The sequence below is a fragment of the Thalassophryne amazonica genome, chromosome 1 (genome assembly GCF_902500255.1).
Source record: "Thalassophryne amazonica chromosome 1, fThaAma1.1, whole genome shotgun sequence".
NCBI classification, from domain to species: Eukaryota; Metazoa; Chordata; class Actinopteri; order Batrachoidiformes; family Batrachoididae; genus Thalassophryne; species Thalassophryne amazonica.
Genome location: NC_047103.1, coordinates 2677312 through 2698747, shown reverse-complemented (window position 1 = coordinate 2698747; position 21436 = coordinate 2677312). Strand labels below are relative to the sequence as shown.

General features: G+C 41.2%; 1 protein-coding gene across 1 annotated transcript; it reads left to right on the top strand.

Moving 5' to 3' along the window:
• Positions 1-615: 615 nt before the first annotated feature.
• LOC117518836 (activin receptor type-2B-like) lies at positions 616-19415 on the top strand. Its single transcript, XM_034180083.1, has 5 exons — positions 616-863; positions 987-1101; positions 1167-1305; positions 18555-18685; positions 19019-19415. The coding sequence occupies exons 1-5, from the start codon at positions 616-618 to the stop codon at positions 19235-19237; spliced, it is 852 nt and encodes a 283-aa protein (XP_034035974.1). The 3' UTR covers positions 19238-19415.
• The last annotated feature ends 2021 nt before the right edge of the window (positions 19416-21436 follow it).

Below are 21436 nucleotides of genomic sequence, written 5' to 3'. Positions count from 1 at the left end.
AGTAGTACCCGTGACTTCCTGTTTGGTTCTGTGGGTCTTCACTGAAGCTGTGCTTCTTTGGTTCAGTTTTCCAGGCTCCTCTATAAGACATCCAGAAAATTTGTAGAATCTCAAATGAGTTGCTGAACATCATCTCCAGTCTACATAGAGGTAGTGTCATTGATCTGCAGAGAGGGGACAGAGTCTGTGATGACCCTCCAGTGAGTTCTGGCATTCATGACAGATGTGTGTCCAACACCCAGTCTTTGAGTTGTGGAAACCAGTGACTCAGGTGGTTTTGTTTTTGAGGAAAGTTTTCATCACTGTGATGTTGTGGAGTCGCTGAGTGAAGAATCAGAGTTCTGGGTTTGAGATGGTCCTGGATCCAGACTAAGATTCAGGTTTTCAGTGACTTCCTGGACTCATCCGTCAGTAATGTGTCTATTTATGGTGAAAGTGTTGAACACTGATCTCAGCAGGGACCTTCATGTCGCTGGGTCCTCAGCCTTTGTGATCCAGAGACATCTGACAGCAGGTGATTGGTTACTTTGGTGATGTGGGGATTGACAGGTTGTCTGTCTCAGTAGTTGCTATCCAGTGCCCATGGTGGTTCCGTGGTCTGGTGGATGCGGTAAAATGCGGCACGCGTTTTCCTCCACCTCATTCGGAGTGAAGATGTTCATTCGTTTTGAAACTTGTGGATTTTTGGACTGTCCGGACTCTCTCCTCCTCCAGGGCTCCCTCTCAGACTACCTGAAGGGAAACGTCGTCAGCTGGGCGGAGTTGTGTCACATTGCTGAGACGATGGCGTGCGGCTTGGCGTACCTCCATGACGATATCCCCTCATACAAAGGGGAGGGGCAAAAACCCGCCATCGCTCACAGGTTTGCCTTCCATCCTTACAGGTGTTCTTCCCGTTCAGGAGAACATCAAGGAAACAGTTTGCTGCACAGGTTTATGTTGATCCCTAAGGAGGGACTTCAGGTCGTGTCCTTTCCTTCTCGCAGGGATTTTAAGAGCAAGAACATCTTGTTGCGTTCGGACCTGACGGCGGTCATCGGTGACTTTGGTCTGGCTGTATGCTTTGAACTGGGGAAGCCGCCCAGAGAGACGCACGGACAGGTGAGCGTCTGCAGGCGGATCTCATGGACTGTACGGATTAAACATCATTTTGTTTGTGCGGTCAGGTGGGGACGTGGCGGTACATGGCTCCTGAGGTTCTAGAAGGAGCCATCAACTTCCAGCGTGATGCATTCCTGCGGATCGACATGTACGCGGCGGGATTGGTGCTGTGGGAGCTGGTGTCCCGCTGCAAGGCTGTGGACGGTGAGAAACACGTTAGACTCCATCAAGAAGAAAACTTTCTGGAACACCTTGTAAAAAGTGTTTTTTCTCTGTTTAAAAATACATTTAAAAAATTTATCCAAAACACAAACAGAAACATGTGTAACGCCGTCGCTTCTTGCAAGTGCACAGAAACCGCATGATCATTTTGGCGGCTCCTGTTTTTGACCGGTGTCACCACAGCAGGATCCACATGGCGATTTGCACAACCAGACGGATCCAGGATGTTTAAAACTGATACTAATTTAGAAATTTGATGATTCTAAAATCCAATATGTCGATGTATTGACTGATACTTTTTCCACAGAAATACATAAAGATTTTCCGCTCAGATTAGTTTTGTTTCACTTATTGAGGCTTCATCAGGATAACGTGACATAATGCAGTTTGAAATTAAACTTGTTTCACTGACAGTGATGTTTAGTGTTTTGAAAAACTGGTTAAAGGTCACATCATGTCATTCTGAACCGCCACTTCAGACCCAAACCAGTTCACTTACAAGGCCAACAGGTCAACAGAGGATGTCGTGACCGCTGCCGTCCACACCACGCTGACCCACCTGGACCACAGGGTAACTACGCCCGGTTTCTCTTCATGGATTATAGTTCAGCATTCAACACCATCCTCCCCCACAGCCTCATGAGGAACCTGCTGAACCTCAGTCTACCTCATTCCACGTCTTTGGATTAAGGACTTTCTGTCCGATTGCTCACAGAGAGTCAGGATTGGCCCCCAGGGACCTCCGTGTCCTGGGAGTCCACATAGAGGAGAAACTGACCTGGGACAGGAACACCACACACTTGGTAAAGAAGCTACAGCAAACAGCCCACTTTCTGAGAATCTTCAGGAAAAATAATATCAACCAGAGATGTCTGGTGTCTTTTTCCCACTCTGCCATGGAGAGCGTCCTCACATACGGCCTCTGGATGTGGTTTACCAGCTGCACGGGGCCAAACAGGAAAGAATCAGAATCCTTTTATTGTCATTTTACAGTGTACGCAGTACAAAGTATAGCGAGATTTTAAAAAGTAGCAGCTCTCTTTTCAGTGCAGTGGTTGATGATAAATAAACAATAGAATTGAAATAGAATAAAATAATAAGAATAAAGGAAAGCAAAAAAAACTACACAAAATACAAAAATACGAAGATGTGCAAAAAAAACTACACAATATACAAAAATACGAGGATGTGCAAAGGTGTACAACACTAACTGTAAATATAAAGAAGAATTGTGTAGGAGAGGAACATTATATTGCACACGAGGGAAAAATTGCACAGTTCTGCTGTTTCTGTTTGATAAATTCCTTATTGATGGCGTTCAGGCCAATAAGGGCTCTTGGGTAAAAGCTGTTCCTGAGTCAGTCTGTCCGTGCCTTTATTGCTCCATAGCGCCTCCCTGAGGGTAACAGTCTGGAGAGGTGGTGTCCAGGGTGGGAGGAGTCTCTGCTGATGTTGTGAGCTCTCCTGGGGCAGCGGGAGTTTGTAGATGTCCTCCAGAGCAAGGAGGGGGCAGCTGATCAGTCTCTGGGCCGTGTTAAGACCCTACGGAGTGCCTTCCTCTCCACAGCAGTGCAGCTGTGGATCCACAGTGTGATTCCACAGCTCAGCACCGACTCCACCGAGCACCGGTAGAAGGACAACACCAGTTTGGTTGACAGGTTGCTCCTCCTGAGTAGTCTCAGGAAGAACAACCTCTGCTGTGTCTGCCCCAGGAGCGCAGTGGAGTTCGCAGTCCATGACAGATCCTCTCCAATTAGGGTGCCCAGAAACCGAAAGACTTGCACCCTCTCCACCAGGTCCCCGCCGATCTTGACCGGCTGCAGATCTGGTTTACACCTCCTGAAGTCAACGATCAGTTCTTTTGACTTGCCGGTGTTAAGAGTGAGGTTGTTGATGGTGCACCATTCTGACAGACGCTCCGCCTCCCTCCTGTATGCAGTCTCATCTCCCCCTGAGATGAGCCCCACCACCGTGGTGTCAACTGCAAAGTTGATGATGGAGTTGCTCGCATGGGTGGGGGTGCAGTCGTGTGTGTAGAGGGTGTAGAGTAGGGGGCAGAGCACACAGCCCTGTGGAGAGCCAGTGCTGGTCCTCAATGCTGGGGATAGTTGGGTTCCTACTGTCACCCTCTGGGAGTGGTCAATCAAGAAGTCCATAATCCACACGCAGACGTTCTCAGAGAGGCCCAGGTCCCCCAGCTTGCTCACCAGCCTGCTCGGTATGATTGTATTAAATGCTGAGCTAAAGCCTAGAAACAGAAGCCTTGCATAGCTCCCACGGTGTTCCATGTGAGTCAACATGGTGTGTAGTGCATTGGCGATGGCGTCCTCTGTCGACCTATTTGCTCTGGAGTCAAACTGGTGGAGGTCCAGTGTGGTGGGCAGGGATGAGTTTTTCAAAGCACTTCATAATGATGGGCGTGAGTGCTGCTGGTCGGTAGTCGTTGAGGGTGCTGATGATGGTCCTCTTTGGAACAGGGATGATCGTGGAGGACTTCAGGTGGGGGGGGGTGGAGCATTGGGAGAGGGACTGGTTAAAGATGCTGGTAAAGACATCAGCCAGTTGGTCAGCACAGTCCCTCAGTACTCTCCCAGTCACACCGTCTGGTCCTGCATCCTTCCAGGGGTTCACCGTCCGCAGAACATGCCTGACCTCCTCAGCTTGCACTGTGAAGGTCTGGCTGTTGGGGGTTGGTAGCTGTCGTGTGGCCCCCGCAGCTGTCTCCACGTCGAAATGGGCAAAGAAGTGGTTGAGCTCCTCTGCCAGCAAGACGCTCCCTGTTGCTGCAGTAATGTTACTGGACCTGTAGTTGGTAAAGTGCTGAACCCCTTGCCACAGGCTGACTTGGCCTCTTTGATGCCTCACTTCAGGTCTGCTTTGGCACCACTGTAATGCTCTCTGTTGCCAGACTTGAAGGCTCTGACCCTCTCCTTCAGCAGAATCTTGACAGTTTTGGTCATCCAGGGCTTTTCATTTGGGAAGACCCGGATATGCCTGCCTACTGTGACGGTGTCCACACAGTGCTGGATGTAGCCAAGTACTGCAGAGCTGTGTTCTTCCCGGTCCTGGTTGCAGAAAATATCCCAGTTGGTGTTTTCAAAGCAGTCCTGTAGCTGCTGGGAGGCACCATCAGGCCAGCACTTAACAGTCTTGGCTGTTGGGGATTTTCCTTGTGAGTGGGGTGTATGCTGGGATCAGAAGCAGCGACGTGGTCAGAGGAGTCCAGGTGAGGCAGCTGTGTATTCCTGTATCCACGCTTGATATTGGAGGAGGCTTTATCCAGGTGTAATGTAGCGGAATTTGTAATTATTCAGGCCTCACATGGGCGCGCCATAAAGAATTATGTAAAATGTACAAATATTCAGGATCGGCTCACAACGGGGGACCATAAAGATTGAAGTGAATAAGTAGTTAAACTCCCAAATTGAATTAGATCGGATTGGGCCCCATCTGATGAGTCACCAAAGTAATTAACACTTTAGGGTTTAATACTTATTATTTATTACTCGGGGCACCACCTATTTATAGCATATGGTACTTTAATTTAAACATTCATTAATTTATCAGTCTCAAATGAATTAATAAGTCTCAGTTTAATTAAACCTCTCTGATCTGAAAGTCTGAATTCACAGTACGATTAACCAAGGGTTTCCTTCTGAACACAAAATGAACCACTGCAGAAATATTTACAATTTATTTACAAGTGCACGAAATTAACAGTTTACTGGCATTTTTGTGGACAGTGATTAAATAAGTTTTCTTACTCATGAGACATTGAAAGAGAAGGAGAGATAGAGCTTAAAGACTTTAAGTAAATAAATCTGATTAGAATTTAGAGATGAAATTTGAAGCCAATTATTAAGAAAAATATTAAACAAACATGTGAATATGTTTAAAAGGAAGAATAATAATAAGGAGGAGCCACTTTGTATCCATTAACAGCAAACCCTTTTTGTGGAACCTTTAACTGGGTCACTTAGCTGGTCCGTCGAGGAGATGGTTCGGACGGCCCGTGCGTTCATCGTTGATGTAGGTTCAGCAGCATGCTCACTTGGGTCAAGGGGTTAATTCAGCGGTCTCCCCAGGCGATCCCAAAAGCTTGTGTCGGCTTTACCGAGAGGATGGCTGATGGTTTGAAATCAGCACCGTCGTCAGCTTGCAGGAACCCAGAGGCGAAAGGTGTTTGTTGAAAATGGTTTCTGGTAGCTTTTAAAAAGTTTGTTGGAGACAGATTAAAAATCTTTTTGAATTTAGGAAAAAGTTAAAACTTTAAAAGCATTGAAAAAACAAAATAGCCAACAGAAAAGGAGAGTCACTTTTCTGTAAATTCACTATTAACTAACTACTATTATCACTCAACTTAAGCAGAGAAATCCAAGTAATCTCAGAGTTCCGGGTTGGATCCAAAGGAGTTCCGGGTTATCCGAGTGTGAGCAGCGTGAGAAGAGGCAAAAGAAACTTTGAAAACTTATTTATATAATTTTTCTTCGGAATCGGACTAAACGGACAATGGCTATGGATAAAAATACAACGTAAAAAAAAGGATATTGGACCTCGGACTTATGTAAAACAGTAACTTTCAGCACAGTTTGGGACCGGGGCTAGCGGTTAGCCACGCTGCTACCAGGTGAGGTACCGAGCAGGGTAAACAGCCGAAGACGAAATCACTACAAAATGGGACCAAAGAAAAGCTCAGTGGTGGAGGAGTCGGAGGAGGTTAAAAAGGCGCTTGAGTTAGTGTCACTGGACGTAGCTGACATAAAGAATAAGCAGGACAAGATACTCAAGCTAGTGGAGGAAGTCGCGCGACTACGAGCCTTATTAGAGGACAAGGACAAGAGGATCGAGGCTCTCGAGAAGAGAGTTGAGGACTTGCAGCAGTACTCAAGGATTAACGATGTGGTTGTGACTGGTTTAAAGATTAAACCCCGCTCATATGCCCACGCAGTGACCGCGGGCAGTGATCTCGAACCTGGCGAGATGGAGGAGAGCTCTGCGGAACAACAGGTCGCCGTGTTCCTGGCGTCCAGGGACATTGATTTGGACGTAAATTGTCTTGAAGCTTGTCACCCTCTCCCTATGAAGAAAGGCGCTCCTCCTGTCCTTATCATGAAGTTTCTCAACAGAAAGGATAAGGTCACATTGTTGAGGCAAGGAAGAAAATTGAAAGGTAAGAATGTTTATTTGAATGATCACTTGACAAAAACAAATGCAGACGTTGCTAAAAAAGCCAGATACTTAAGGAAAACAAACAAAATTCAGAAAACATGGGTCAGGAATTGTAAAGTCTTCATTAAACTGAATGGGTCTCCTGAAGTAGCTAAGGTGCTGGTTATTAAGGACATAAAAGAGCTGGAAAAATATAAAATATAAGTCAATAATGTATGGAGGAAAAAAAAAAGTAAAAAAACAAAAACAAACTAGTTATACTTCACAAACCATTGAATCAAAACCCAAAATCTCTACTTCAGGAGATGAAATAATACAACAGAGGATAATAAACCAGGAATTATTGGAATTAAAAGCAACTGAGTACACCGAACATAAGATAATGGATTTGGAAAACGAAATAGACCCTGATAATGTTTTTTTCGACTGATACCGTTCATTGCAACTACTATACGGAACAGGATTACAATAATACAGTTAAAACAGAAGGTAAATTATCAATCATCCACTTTAACAGCAGAAGTATGTACACAAACTTTAACAGTATCAAAGAATTTCTTCAGCAGTTTACAAAACCCTTTAGTATAATAACAATTTCAGAAACATGGTTCAATGCTCAAAAAGGAATACAATTTGAGTTGGATGGTTATGATCTAAACTACATCAACAGAGTGAATAAAGGAGGTGGAGGTGTTGCTATATATGTGCAGAAAAATATTCAATTTAAGGTAATAGAAAGTATGACGTTAACAATAAAAGATGTGTTAGAATGTATATCAATAGAAATTTATAATGGAAACAAGAAAAACATTATTATAAGTTGTTTATATAGGACGCCAGGCTCAAATATGGCTACATTTACAAACTGGGTGGACAGAATGTTTTCATCAATAAATAACAAAAAAATATTTATATGTGGAGATTATAACATTGATCTAATAAACCCCAATAGACACACATCAACTGATGAATTTATAAATATAATGTACAGCATGAGCTTATACCCAGTTATCACCAGGCCAAGCAGAATTACACTGAATAGTGCAACTCTAATAGATAACATCTTCACAAACAATATAGAAACTAAAAATATAAGTGGTTTATTGATTTGTGACATAACTGACCATCATCCTGTGTTCACTGTGTATGACTCCAATTGTAATTTTCAGGTAAAACCCCAATACTTTGCATTTAAACAAGTAAGAACCCAAAAAGCAATAGATCACCTCAATAATGACTTAACAAAACAGGACTGGCGCACTGTGTACAGGGAGAACGATGTGGATTGTGCCTTCAATAAATTTCTAGACATTTTCAATTCATTACATGAGATAAACTGTCCAATACGCCAAGTCAACAAAAACAGTACTGTCGCCAAAAGACCATGGTTAACAAAAGCTCTATAAAATGCTTGTAAAAAAGAAGAATACATTATACAGACAATTTGTTTGACTAAGGACAAAAGAATCTGAACATAGATATAAATTATATAAAAACAAACTAATATAATCAGAGCCAGCAAGAAATTATATTATACCAATCTATTAAATAATAATAAAAATGACACCAAGAGAATCTGGGAAATTCTTAACACTATAATCAAAAATAAGGTAAGAGGTAATTCTTATCCAAATTATTTTATTGATAAGAACAAGGACATCTATAATATGTATAACATAGTTAATGGTTTTAATAACTTCTTTGTTAATATTGGACCTGACTTGGCAGCAAAAATTCCCGATGGTGGTAACAAGGAGCAGGAATCACTCATAAAAATCAATCCAAACACAATGTTTCTCTCCAGTGTTAGTGAAGCCGAAATAATAGATATTAATAAATGTAAAAATAAAAAATAAACTGACTGTTATGACATAGATATGAAGCTAGTAAAAACAATAATCAAAAGCATATCAAAACCCCTGACTCATATATGTAACTTGTCATTTCAAACTGGGACATTCCTGATCAAAATGAAGTTGTTTGTTGTGATTTGGCGCTATATAAATAAAATTGATTTGATTTGATATATATATGTGTGTGTGTGTATGTATATATGTACGTATATATATATATATATGTGTGTGTGTATGTATATATGTGTATGTATATGTATATTTATGTTTACATTTATAGAAATATGTACATATGTAAGTTTATTGATACATAAAAAGACTTTTCCTTTTCTTTCCTCCTTGTTTCCCCCTCTTACATCACTTACATCATTATCACCAGATCAGGGTCGGCAAGTGGGGGTCTGTTGCTCAAAGGTCTCCCCCTTCTGCCAGCAGACTCCAAAACCTTGTCTTTTAATGCAGAGCCTAGGACATTCAGCAAAGGGTGGACCTGTGTCAGGGGGCGACCCCTCTCTGGCAGCAGGTTTACAAAATACTTTGCATCTTTTAATGCACCACACACATGACAAATGGGGAAGGAGGGGAAGGGGAAAAAAATAGTAAAATGAATGTAGTATAATTGTATATATGTATATGTATTATGTGTATACATGTGTGTATAGGTGATGTATGTGTGTATTTTGTGTATGTATGTTCGCATGTATGATGTGTGTATATATATATATATATATAGAGAGAGACAGAATTACCATCGACACACACAAGAATAGTCCTTTTAAATAGTCATTTTCTGAGTAAATGTGGGGAATTTATTGACATATGAAAATGGCTTAAGGAATGACACCAGCAATATCAATAGCAATAAAAAAAAATGGTAATAATAATAATAGAAATAAAAAAAATTTTTTGATTGACAATAATTATTGTCATTATTACTGTCTATTATGGTGGGAATTATTATTATTATTATTATTATTATTATAGATACTCATCACTAATATATGATATCAATTACATAGTAATAAAAAAGGAATATTGGTCACACTCGGTAGTCGTAATAACGTATGGGTATTTGGGGGTGGGATTAAATAAATTTGTCTTCATCCCACCCCTTTTCGGGTTAAGTGCGCGGGTATGTATGCGTGTATGTTTGTATCTCCTGTTCTTTTCAACCCAATGTGGGTAAATGTAGATGTCAAAGAAATGCTTATTTTGTAAAACTCACAATTAATGATCAATCAGTCAATATGTATGCATATGTACATGTATATGTGTGTGTATATATGTATATGCATATATGTAGTATGTATGTGTATATGTGTGTGTATATGTATATGCATATATGTAGTATGTATGTGTATATGTGTGTGTATATATGTATATGCATATATGTAGTATGTATGTGTATATGTGTGTGTATATATGTATATGCATATATGTAGTATGTATGTGTATATGTGTGCATATATATGTATATGCATATATGTAGTATGTATGTGTATATGTGTGCGTATATATGTATATGCATATATGTAGTATGTATGTGTATATGTGTGCGTATATATGTATATGCATATATGTAGTATGTATGTGTATATGTGTGCATATATATGTATATGCATATATGTAGTATGTATGTGTATATGTGTGCGTATATATGTATATGCATATATGTAGTATGTATGTGTATATGTGTGCGTATATATGTATATGCATATATGTAGTATGTATGTGTATATGTGTGCGTATATATGTATATGCATATATGTAGTATGTATGTGTATATGTGTGTGTATATATGTATATGCATATATGTAGTATGTATGTGTATATGTGTGTGTATATATGTATATGCATATATGTAGTATGTATGTGTATATGTGTGTGTATATGTGTATATGCATATATGTAGTATGTATGTGTATATGTGTGTGTATATATGTATATGCATATATGTAGTATGTATGTGTATATGTGTGTGTATATATGTATATGCATATATGTAGTATGTATGTGTATATGTGTGTGTATATATGTATATGCATATATGTAGTATGTACGTATACAGGTATATATGCACGGCCCAAGCAGAGAGTCACCCCCTAGAGCCTGGTCTGCTTGAGGTTTCTTCCTAAGAGGGAGTTTTTCCTCACCACAGTTGCCTAGTGCTTGCTCTGGGGGTCGGCAGGGTTAATATGGAGTGACTTGGGCCAAGTTTGTTGTGATTTGGCGCTTTATACATAACATACTTATACATGAATTGAAATGTAATTGAATATTGAAGTGTATGTCTGTGTTGATATGTAGTGTGTTGTGAATTTGTGTATATGTTGTTATGACTGTCATAATTGTTGGACTCATTCTAGCAGGGGTGGGCGTTGATAAGCTTTGCTTCTGCCCACACGCTTTCGGACTCACAGGCTTGTTTCTATAACATTCATATTATTGGTATGTTTCTGTTCTTTCGGATTTGTGTGTGTGCCGAATAAATCCATTCATTCATTCACTATTAATTTGAAAAGTTCAGCTCGGAAGTTCTCTTAAAAATTCAAAAGACGACGCACCTTAAAGCTTCAGGTTAAAACTTTGTTAAAATTATCAAAAATGAACAAAGAATGAATGCCACGTGGTAGCTTTAGCTTAGCTTAGCAATGGGGCCTTGGCCCAAGAATAAAAATTAAGCGTTTAAGAAAGGAAGAGAGAGGCAAGAAGGTGCAAGAGCAAGCACTCTGTTGTAATTTTAAAAAGAGGGACTACGTCACCAAACTCCACCCATTTAGGGTGTGTAATCTCACAGAAAACGTCATGTGGTCACAGTGCACACACAAATGATTCAAATATTTAAACACATTAACTATTTTGACATTATCTGTTCTGAGACACTTGAATGGATACACATTATTAATAATCAGACACATCCTTTGGCTAAACCAGAATATTTCACCATCAACAATATTAATAATGCAGAAACATCACATATCAATTAAATGGAATGATTATATGCAACGCCTTTCGTTTGATTAATCCATACCAACATTAGAAGTCTTTAGATATATATGAATAAGTGCTGATCTAATTCCTTTTATTTTAAACAAAAGGCCTTTTCCTTTGCTTAGACCTCGAGATAAAAGCTGATTGTCAAGGCAAAGTTTTATGACCCTGTTGTGGAAGGGATATTGTCTTGCAGTCTTGAGAGGGTCTGGCCTTGGCGTGTGGTCATAAAATTTGGGTTCTCCTAGCCTGGAGAAACTCAGATTCTGACGTGAAGCCATTATAATGTCACCTAATTCATAATGACCGAAAATTCACTGATAAAAAGGCAAGGGCTCCCTTTTGAAGAACTTTAATTACAGTTTGGTTTTGCTGTGAATCCCAGTGCTAGCCCATGGGGAGATGTCTCCAAGCTAATCTGAAGATCTCCAGATGACTTAGGAATATCTCAACTGAGAGGGAAAACAGTCTTTTGTCTGCACTTCCAAATTCAGGTTTTTGTTGAGACAGCATTAATGTATTTATTTAATTAGGGCGAATCGAGGCCATGGTGCTACACAGGGTCCTTGCTCCTCTGGTTGCACATTTGATGTGTTGGTGTAGTTTTGGTAGCACTACTTTCAGATCAGTGTAGTTAAAGTCACCTGAAATCACTTGCACTGCTTCTGGATAAGAGCTCCAGAGAAGATCACTGGGTGCCCTCTACCCACACTGGGGGACCTTCATGGCTCTGACTGTCTCAGGAGAGACATCCTAAAGGACTCGTCCCACCCTGGACACTCTTTGTTTGAGCTGCTGCCATCAGGCAGATGGTACAGGACCATTAAAGCAAGAACAAACAGACTGAAAACAGTTTCTACCCAACTGCTCTTAGAGCAGAAAGGACCTGGCTGCCAAACTACCACAAGAAAAGAAAAAAAAAAATCATTATTCCTTAACCCATACAATGGTCCAGCAATGAGGCAGAGGTCTTGAAATGGGAAGCAGGTTTGACTTATGGTTTTGATTTATAAATCAAATTATTCCAGATAGAATAACTACATTAATGTAAACTCTTAAAATGTACAAAGTGGATATATAACACATATCTGTTACTTTTAAAATAATGCACTCATTTTGCAGATTTGAACATTAACACACAGGTGCCCAAAGGGATTATGGGTACACTTAGCCTCCTCTCATACTGATTGGTTGACTAATTAATTCTATGTAAATACCAACACAAGTGAATCAATGTAACATGTGTTGGTGTTTACAAATAAATGTGCTTTTGTAAAATTTGTCATTTTTTCATTTGTGTAAAAACAAAAACAAAAAAAAACAAATTTGTAAAGCCAAAAAGTCTGTTAAATTGAGATTCAGGCTGTGTGATATAACCGGCATCAAAATGCATAGAACACTGCCATCTACTGGCAATACGGTTATATCACAGTGTTGTCGACCGCAGGACTTTAAAATTATCTGTAGGTTTCCAAAACCTGAGACACCACACGTGGAGAAAAAAAAAATCATAGATCTGACAGGTTTAGTTGTACAGTGTGTGGTGTCAGCCACACGGTAAAAACAACACACACAAACAGATTTCACATACGAACATTCCCAGGTCAGACACCTCGCTTTCTGATTGGCTGCACGTCACATTTAGCTCCTCACGTACTTCTGAGCAGATCAGAGCACTCTTACAAACCACACATGGCAGGAGTATCTGATAAGATTATATTTAGCGTCGTCACGATTGTCGGGGCGTCCTTAAGACTGTCGGAAGGGGAAGATAGGGTCAGATATTGGCCTAATTGTCTTGCCATGTGGCTTCATGTTATGACGCCTCACGGAGCGACGGATTGATCTGTTGTGACACCACACGGAGCCGCTAACCGATCGGATGTTATGACACTGCACAGAGCGACTGATTGATGCGTTATGACACTGCACTGCAAAGTTCAACAACCAAAATACCAACATTCTGGGCGCAATGAACATGTTTTCACTATTATTTGATTTCTTTGTGCGACTGACATCGTTATTCAAGCATTCAAAAGGAGATTGCTAACGCCACACAACTCCAGCCACACACGAGAAAGTTTTTTGACAGTTCTTGTTATTGAAAGAAACCTTGTCTCCCTAACCGGATAGAGTTGTGATGTCATCACGTGTGCGCTTAGGCGCTGTCTAGCAGGATCTTGAAAATTTCTTTCTTTCTTTTTTACAAATGAAAAATGGACATATTTTACAAAAGCACAATTATTTGTAAACATCAACACGTTACATTGATTCACTTGTGTTGGTTTTTACATAGAATGAACAAATTAACCAATCAGTATGAGCGGAAGCTTAGTTTACCCATAATCCCTTTGGGCATCTGTGTGTTAATGTTCAAATCTTCAGAATTAGTACATTCTTTTAAAATTAACAGATATGTGTTATATCCTGATCCTACACATGCCTCTACTGGTGGTTGGCTCTCACTGCGGTATTGTATCACTTCCTGTTCCGGAGCACAGCGGTGTTTTGCTGTATCTGTTAGCTGTTTAATCTGCGCAGTTAGATTGATCTAGATAACGATTTGTTTCACAGTGTAATCTTAACGTGCCTTAACTAAAGCACTCCCTCTGCTGAATCACCTCTAAATTATTTACACATTATTCACTTTGTGTGTTCTTAGGAATCCGCTAGCTTAGCGCAGCTACTAGCTCTTAGCCGGTTTAGCATGGCGGCTTCCCCTGTCTCTCCCGCACTTTTCTGCTCTGGGTGTGAAATTTAGTTATTCCTCGGCCTCCTTTAGCAGTAACGGTACTTGTAATAAGTGTAGCTTATTCGTAGCTTTGGAGGCCAGGCTGGGCGAATTGGAGACTTGGCTCCGCACCGTGGAAAATTCTATAGCTAGCCAGGCCCCTGTAGACGGTGCGGACCAAGGTAGCGTAGCCGCCGTTAGTTCCCTTCCAGCAGATCCCGAGCAGCCGGGAAAGCAGGCTGACTGGGTGACTGTGAGAAGGAAGCGTAGCCCTAAACAGAAGCCCCGTGTACAGACGCCAAGACCACTGTGAGTTTCTCTGTGAATTTTCGGACCTTTTGTCTGACTTAGTGCTTAGCTCAGATAAGATAATTATAGTGGGCGATTTTAACATCCACACAGATGCTGAGAATGACAGCCTCAACACTGCATTTAATCTATTGTTAGACTCGATTGGCTTTGCTCAAAATGTAAATGAGTCCACCCACCACTTTAATCATATCTTAGATCTTGTTCTGACTTATGGTATGGAAATAGAAGACTTAACAGTATTCCCCGAAAACTCCCTCTGTCTGATCATTTCTTAATAACATTTACATTTACTCTGATGGACTACCCAGCAGTGGGGAATAAGTTTCATTACACTAGAAGTCTTTCAGAAAGAGCTGTAACTAGGTTTAAGGATATGATTCCTTCTTTATGTTCTCTAATGCCATATACCAACACAGTGCAGAGTAGCTACCTAAACTCTGTGAGTGAGATAGATTATCTCGTCAATAGTTTTATATCCTCTTTGAGGACAACTTTGGATGCTGTAGCTCCTCTGAAAAAGAGAACCTTAAATCAGAAGTGCCTGACTCCGTGGTATAACTCACAAACTCGCAGCTTAAAGCAGATAACCCGTAAGTTGGAGAGGAAATGGCGTCTCACTAACTTAGAAGATCTTCACTTAGCCTGGAAAAAGAGTCTGTTGCTCTATAAAAAAGCCCTCTGTAAAGCTAGGACATCTTACTACTCATCACTAATTGAAGAAAATAAGAACAACCCCAGGTTTCTTTTCAGCACTGTAGCCAGGCTGACAAAGAGTCAGAGCTCTATTGAGCCGAGTATTCCTTTAACTTTAACTAGTAATGACTTCATGACTTTCTTTGCTAATAAAATTTTAACTATTAGAGAAAAAATTACTCATAACCATCCCAAAGACATATTGTTCTCTTTGGCTGCTTTCAGTGATGCCGGTATTTGGTTAGACTCTTTCTCTCCGATTGTTCTGTCTGAGTTATTTTCATTAGTTACTTCCTCCAAACCATCAACATGTCTATTAGACCCCATTCCTACCAGGCTGCTCAAGGAAGCCCTACCATTATTTAATGCTTCCATCTTAAATATGATCAATCTATCTTTATTAGTTGGCTATGTACCACAGGCTTTTAAGGTGGCAGTAATTAAACCATTACTTAAAAAGCCATCACTTGACCCAGCTATCTTAGCTAATTATAGGCCAATCTCCAACCTTCCTTTTCTCTCAAAAATTCTTGAAAGGGTAGTTGTAAAACAGCTAACTGATCATCTGCAGAGGAATGGTCTATTTGAAGAGTTTCAGTCAGGGTTTAGAATTCATCATAGTACAGAAACAGCATTGGTGAAGGTTACAAATGATCTTCTTATGGCCTCAGACAGTGGACTCATCTCTGTACTTGTTCTGTTAGACCTCAGTGCTGCTTTTGATACTGTTGACCATAAAATTTTATTACAGAGATTAGAGCATGCCATAGGTATTAAAGGCACTGCACTGCAGTGGTTTGAATCATATTTATCTAATAGATTACAATTTGTTCTTCACAGACTAAGGTTAATTATGGAGTTCCACAAGGTCCTGTGCTAGGACCAATTTTATTCACTTTATACATGCTTCCCTTATGCAGTATTATTAGACGGCATTGCTTAAATTTTCATTGTTACGCAGATGATACCCAGCTTTATCTATCCATGAAGCCAGAGGACACACACCAATTAGCTAAACTGCAGGATTGTCTTACAGACATAAAGACATGGATGACCTCTAATTTCCTGCTTTTAAACTCAGATAAAAACTGAAGTTATTGTACTTGGCCCCACAAATCTTAGAAACATGGTGTCTAACCAGATCCTTACTCTGGATGGCATTACCCTGACCTCCAGGAATACTGTGAGAAATCTTGGAGTAATTTTTGATCAGGATATGTCCTTCAATGCGCATATTAAACAAATATGTAGGACTGCTTTTTTGCATTTGTGCAATATCTCTAAAATTAGAAAGGTCTTATCTCAGAGTGATGCTGAAAAACTAATTCATGCATTTATTTCTGGACTATTAGGCTGGACTATTGTAATTCATTATTATCAGGTTGTCCTAAAAGTTCCCTGAAAAGCCTTCAGTTAATTCAAAATGCTGCAGCTAGAGTACTAACAGGGACTAGAAGGAGAGAGCATATCTCACCCATATTGGCCTCTCTTCATTGGCTTCCTGTTAATTCTAGAATAGAATTTAAAATTCTTCTTCTTACTTATAAGGTTTTGAATAATCAGGTCCCATCTTATCTTAGGGACCTCATAGTACCATATCACCCCAATAGAGCACTTCGCTCTCAGACTGCAGGCTTACTTGTAGTTCCTAGGGTTTGTAAGAGTAGAATGGGAGGCAGAGCCTTCAGCTTTCAGGCTCCTCTCCTGTGGAACCAGCTCCCAATTCAGATCAGGGAGACAGACACCCTCTCTACTTTTAAGATTAGGCTTAAAACTTTCCTTTTTGCTAAAGCTTATAGTTAGGGCTGGATCAGGTGACCCTGAACCATCCCTTAGTTATGCTGCTATAGACGTAGACTGCTGGGGGGTTCCCATGATGCACTGAGTGTTTCTTTCTCTTTTTGCTCTGTATGCACCACTCTGCATTTAATCATTAGTGATCGATCTCTGCTCCCCTCCACAGCATGTCTTTTTCCTGGTTCTCTCCCTCAGCCCCAACCAGTCCCAGCAGAAGACTGCCCCTCCCTGAGCCTGGTTCTGCTGGAGGTTTCTTCCTGTTAAAAGGGAGTTTTTCCTTCCCACTGTCGCCAAGTGCTTGCTCACAGGGGGTCATTTTGACAGTTGGGGTTTTTATGTAATTATTGTATGGCTTTTGCCTTACAATATAAAGCACCTTGGGGCAACTGTTTGTTGTGATTTGGCGCTATATAAATAAAATTGATTTGATTTGATTTATATATCACTTTGTACATTTTAAGAGTTTACATTAATGTAGTTATTTTATCCGGATTTATTTGATTTATAAATCAAAACCATAAGTCAATCCTGCTTTCCATTTCAAGACCTCCGCCTCATGGCTAGACCACTGTATCCTGTCAAGGTAAATGAAGCTTCCCTGCAGCAGTGGGCAGAGCGCACAAAGACAGAAGCGCTGGCTTATTGGCTGTTTGGGCTTGTGGCTGCCTTTGATTCTGTTAGAAGCTTTGGTGGTGTTTAAACTCAAAATCAGCTTTTTAGTAGCTGAGAGTGCATGGGAGACAAAATTGAAAGTTATCTATTATCTGTAGCTTCCGATAAGGTTTTAGGCAGTTTATTGGTTTAGCGTTATAAAAGATAACTTTTCAGTTAGCTGATTACCAGTTATTGAAGCTAACATTTTGGTTAGCTGTGCCCACCAGTGGGTTTACTCAGGTTTATATCTGCACTGAAAGGCTGCACCTTAACTTTCATTGAACTGGTTATGCCAAAGCACTCAGAGATTTCTGATGTCTGCCAATCCAGATCCAGATCACCTCTAAAATGCAGTGAAGTCTTCCATAGCCTCATATCTATCTGTGGTGCAGATTTCGTCAAAATCCTTGCTATCCGACAAATAAATAAATGAATAAACATCAATGATTTTATTATGTCCTTGGCGGACATAATAAAGAATCTTTATTATAGGGGTTAGGGTTTGGTTAACGCTCGGGCCGTATGGTCAACACCTTGGTCTGATATTTTCCCGTACAGACCTCATGCTCAGTTAATGATTCTTTAGTATCTGTATTCATATTTCAAAGGGTTGTCTGTGCTAATGGTCCCTCAGTGCCTGAATTATTGGACCATTTTCTCCATGTGGTGGGACCTTCTCAGACATTAATGGGCCATACAGAGCAAGTCATTTAAAATAAAATGAAAACCTGCATACAGTAGCTTTAATCTCGTGACCCGCCGTCAGGATTTTGTCAACATTTGATTTGATTTTGTGCAAATTGCATCATCTTATAAAACTTTGCTCTGTACAGATTTAAAATCTTCGTAGGCAGCGTTGCTGTTTGACAAACATCCCATTTGTGAAATCTTCATCTCACATGTCAACTTTTGTAAATGGCTTGTTAGCGTTGTGCACCGCTGTGGGCGACCTCTGACCCTCCGCATCGCTTCAATGCAAATGCACTTTGGAGGGAAAAAAACTGCCAGCAAATAGCAGCTGTGTGTTTCAGGTCCAGTGGATGAGTACATGCTGCCGTTTGAGGAGGAGGTGGGCCAGCATCCCTCACTGGAGGACCTCCAGGAAGTCGTTGTCCACAAGAAGATGAGACCCACCTTCAAAGACCTCTGGCTTAAACACAGTGTGAGTGCAAAACACATAAAAACCACAGCAAAAAAGTGTCAAAACTGTTTTAAGATTAGGCAGCAAGTCCTTTAGCACTTGCTGCTGCGCATCTAAATGTGCATTTTGGCCTCGTTGCTGCACATTTAGATGCGCCGTTGGCCCTTGTTAGCCACATTCTGAGTGGAATGTGGTTAACGTTAATTAGCATGCCAACAGTGACAATAGCATGCTAATTAACGTATCTGTCGTGCTGATGTTTGTGAGCATTCTGACCTGCTGGTGGCGCTGTTTGGATGCAGCTGGTCAGAGCGAGCGGCGGCCCACAAACTGACGTGCTGTGACTTCCTGCAGGGTTTGGTTCAGGTCTGTGAGACGGTGGAGGAGTCCTGGGATCACGACGCCGAGGCCCGCCTCTCCGCCAGCTGCGTGGAGGAGAGAATCTCGCAGATCCGCTGCCTCGCCATCGTACCTCCTACCTCTGATCACTGCCATGCCCTGCTGGTCTCCACGGTGACACCTGTTCCCATGGTAACCAATGTGGACCTGCCGCCCAAAGAGTCCAATATATGAGGGGACGGTCGTGCGTCCCAGCTGCTGTTTCGTCTTTTTAACGTTGTTTTCCGTTGTTCTTGGGACAGACTGTGACCAGCAGAGGTCCTCGTTCTTCATTTGTACATTGAAGCCGGTGTGAGACGTGCAAACATGTGACTTCTTGCACTTACTGTCTTTGCGTTCTCGGAAATGATGGTGCGCGGCGTGCAGCTGGTGACCGTCTGGAGCGCGCGTGAGGGAAGCCACACCTTCCTGTTCCCGTCTCTCTGACGCACAGCCGAGCTGCCGCGTGTGACTTGGCTTTCCTCATTAGTCTCCTTTGTAAACGTTGCCATAGCAACTGAAGCGTGGTGACATGCCGTTGAAGTTTATATGTCTGGGGGCGGGGTGGGGGCGGGGTTATGAGCCACCATGATTCCACTCGTCAAACAACTGAAATGTGTTCAGGTCCTGACTCAGTGAATCTCCAGGTACCTCAGAGACTATTTTCTTTATCTTTGTGAAGTTTTTACCGTTTCTTCTTGAACATGCGCGCACGGTGGCACCACGCGTTTTTCTTTGTTTGTATTAAAATGCTGCAGGAACACAGACTGTTACAACAGCTTCAACATTTTTAAACCATTTTCTTTTCTTTTTCTTTCTTTGTTTTTACATCGGTCTCGTCGTTCATGAACTTTTGGATCCAACGGGTCAAAAAACATGAAGCTGGTAGAAGAAACGTCAAGTCGGAACTTTATTTGTTTGATGTCACATGTTGTTTTTTTCATTTTGGATGAAAACCTTCTCAGGTAAACTGGATCTGCAAGGTGGGCGGGACTTCAGCGAATAGTTTGATTTAAACTGTAAGAGGCGGAGCCAGCAAACAGGCAGCAGGTGGGAGGGGCTTATTTAAGGGAGCTCAAAGACTATTGGCTGTCCTGATGATACAAATTTGCAAAGAACCCAAAAAAGTGACTCTGTGTGATGTTGGGGGGGGATTGTGTTCCCCCCCATCTCATTAAGTGTTATCTACAGGTGACCTTTGACCTGCTGCATTCTCTGAATTTGCCACCTGATCAAATCAACAGATCGTTTTTCTCTTCACACTGCTGCTAATGTTAGTGTTAACCTGTTAGCTTTGCGTTAGCATGCTAATGTAGGAAACGCCTTCACCTGCTAAATGTACAGATGTAAGCATGCTAACAAGCTAAGATGCTAATGCTAAGGATGCTGTTAGCGTGAGACAAACATGATGATTGTGGCTAACGGCTAAAAAATGAAAACACACAGCACCTCATCTCAGCGTGTTTTAGCCCCACCCACCACGCAGAGGGATTAGGGTCATTCTGTACAACAACGCTGTCCTTGTGGCCGAGGACACGCCCACCGCATGTCACGTGGCCGAGGGCACACCCACTGCAGTTGTTTTGTGCTGTGCGGTTCAGCTGTTACAGTGAAAGTGTAAACATGCTGAAATTTAACAAAACATCACATTGAAAATTTTAAATTTAATTAAATTTCAATTTAATGTACTTTAATTTATATAGCGCCAAATCACAACAAAGTTGCCTCAAGGTGCTTCACACAAGTAAGGTCTAACCTTACTAACCTCCAGAGCAAGAACACAGGCGACAGTGGTAAGAAAAAACTCCCTCTTAGGAAGAAACCTCAAGCAGACCAGACTCAAAGAGGTGACTCTCTGTTTGGGTCATGATACAGACACAAATTACAGAACAATTCACAAAACAAATATACAGGAAGTGGTGTTGGTGCACAGGACAGGAGGGTTACAGAAACAGACACCACACCATCTCTGGATGGAGCTGCACCTCAAACAGAGAGAAAAAAACAGAATCAGGCATCAGAAAGATAAGACATACAGTATAATTTGTCAGCATTAAACAAGAAAAACAGAAGAAATACTAAGGTGATTGTCGGCCACTAGCCCTAAACGTCACTAACAGACCCAGAATTTAGATAAAGTTGAGGCCGCGGCACGCTCCGTTTCCTAAGAAAATTAATTAAAAGAGTGAAACCCATAGTAACATACTATACCAGTATGCTAGCCATATGAAAGGGAAAATAAGTGCGTCTTAAGTCTGGACTTGAAAGTCTCCACAGAATCTGACTGTTTTATTGACGCAGGGAGATCATTCCACAGAACAGGGGCACGATAAGAGAAAGCTCTGTGACCCGCAGACTTCTTATTCACCTTAGGGACACAAAGTAGTCCTGCAC

Coding starts and splice junctions, on each gene's coding strand:
- LOC117518836 (XM_034180083.1), top strand. CDS start 616: ATGCGGCACGCGTTTTCCTCCACCTCATTCGGAGTGAAGATGTTCATT. Junction 1,102..1,166: donor CCAGAGAGACGCACGGACAG/GTGAGCGTCTGC, acceptor TTGTGCGGTCAG/GTGGGGACGTGGCGGTACAT. Junction 1,306..18,554: donor CCGCTGCAAGGCTGTGGACG/GTGAGAAACACG, acceptor TGTGTGTTTCAG/GTCCAGTGGATGAGTACATG.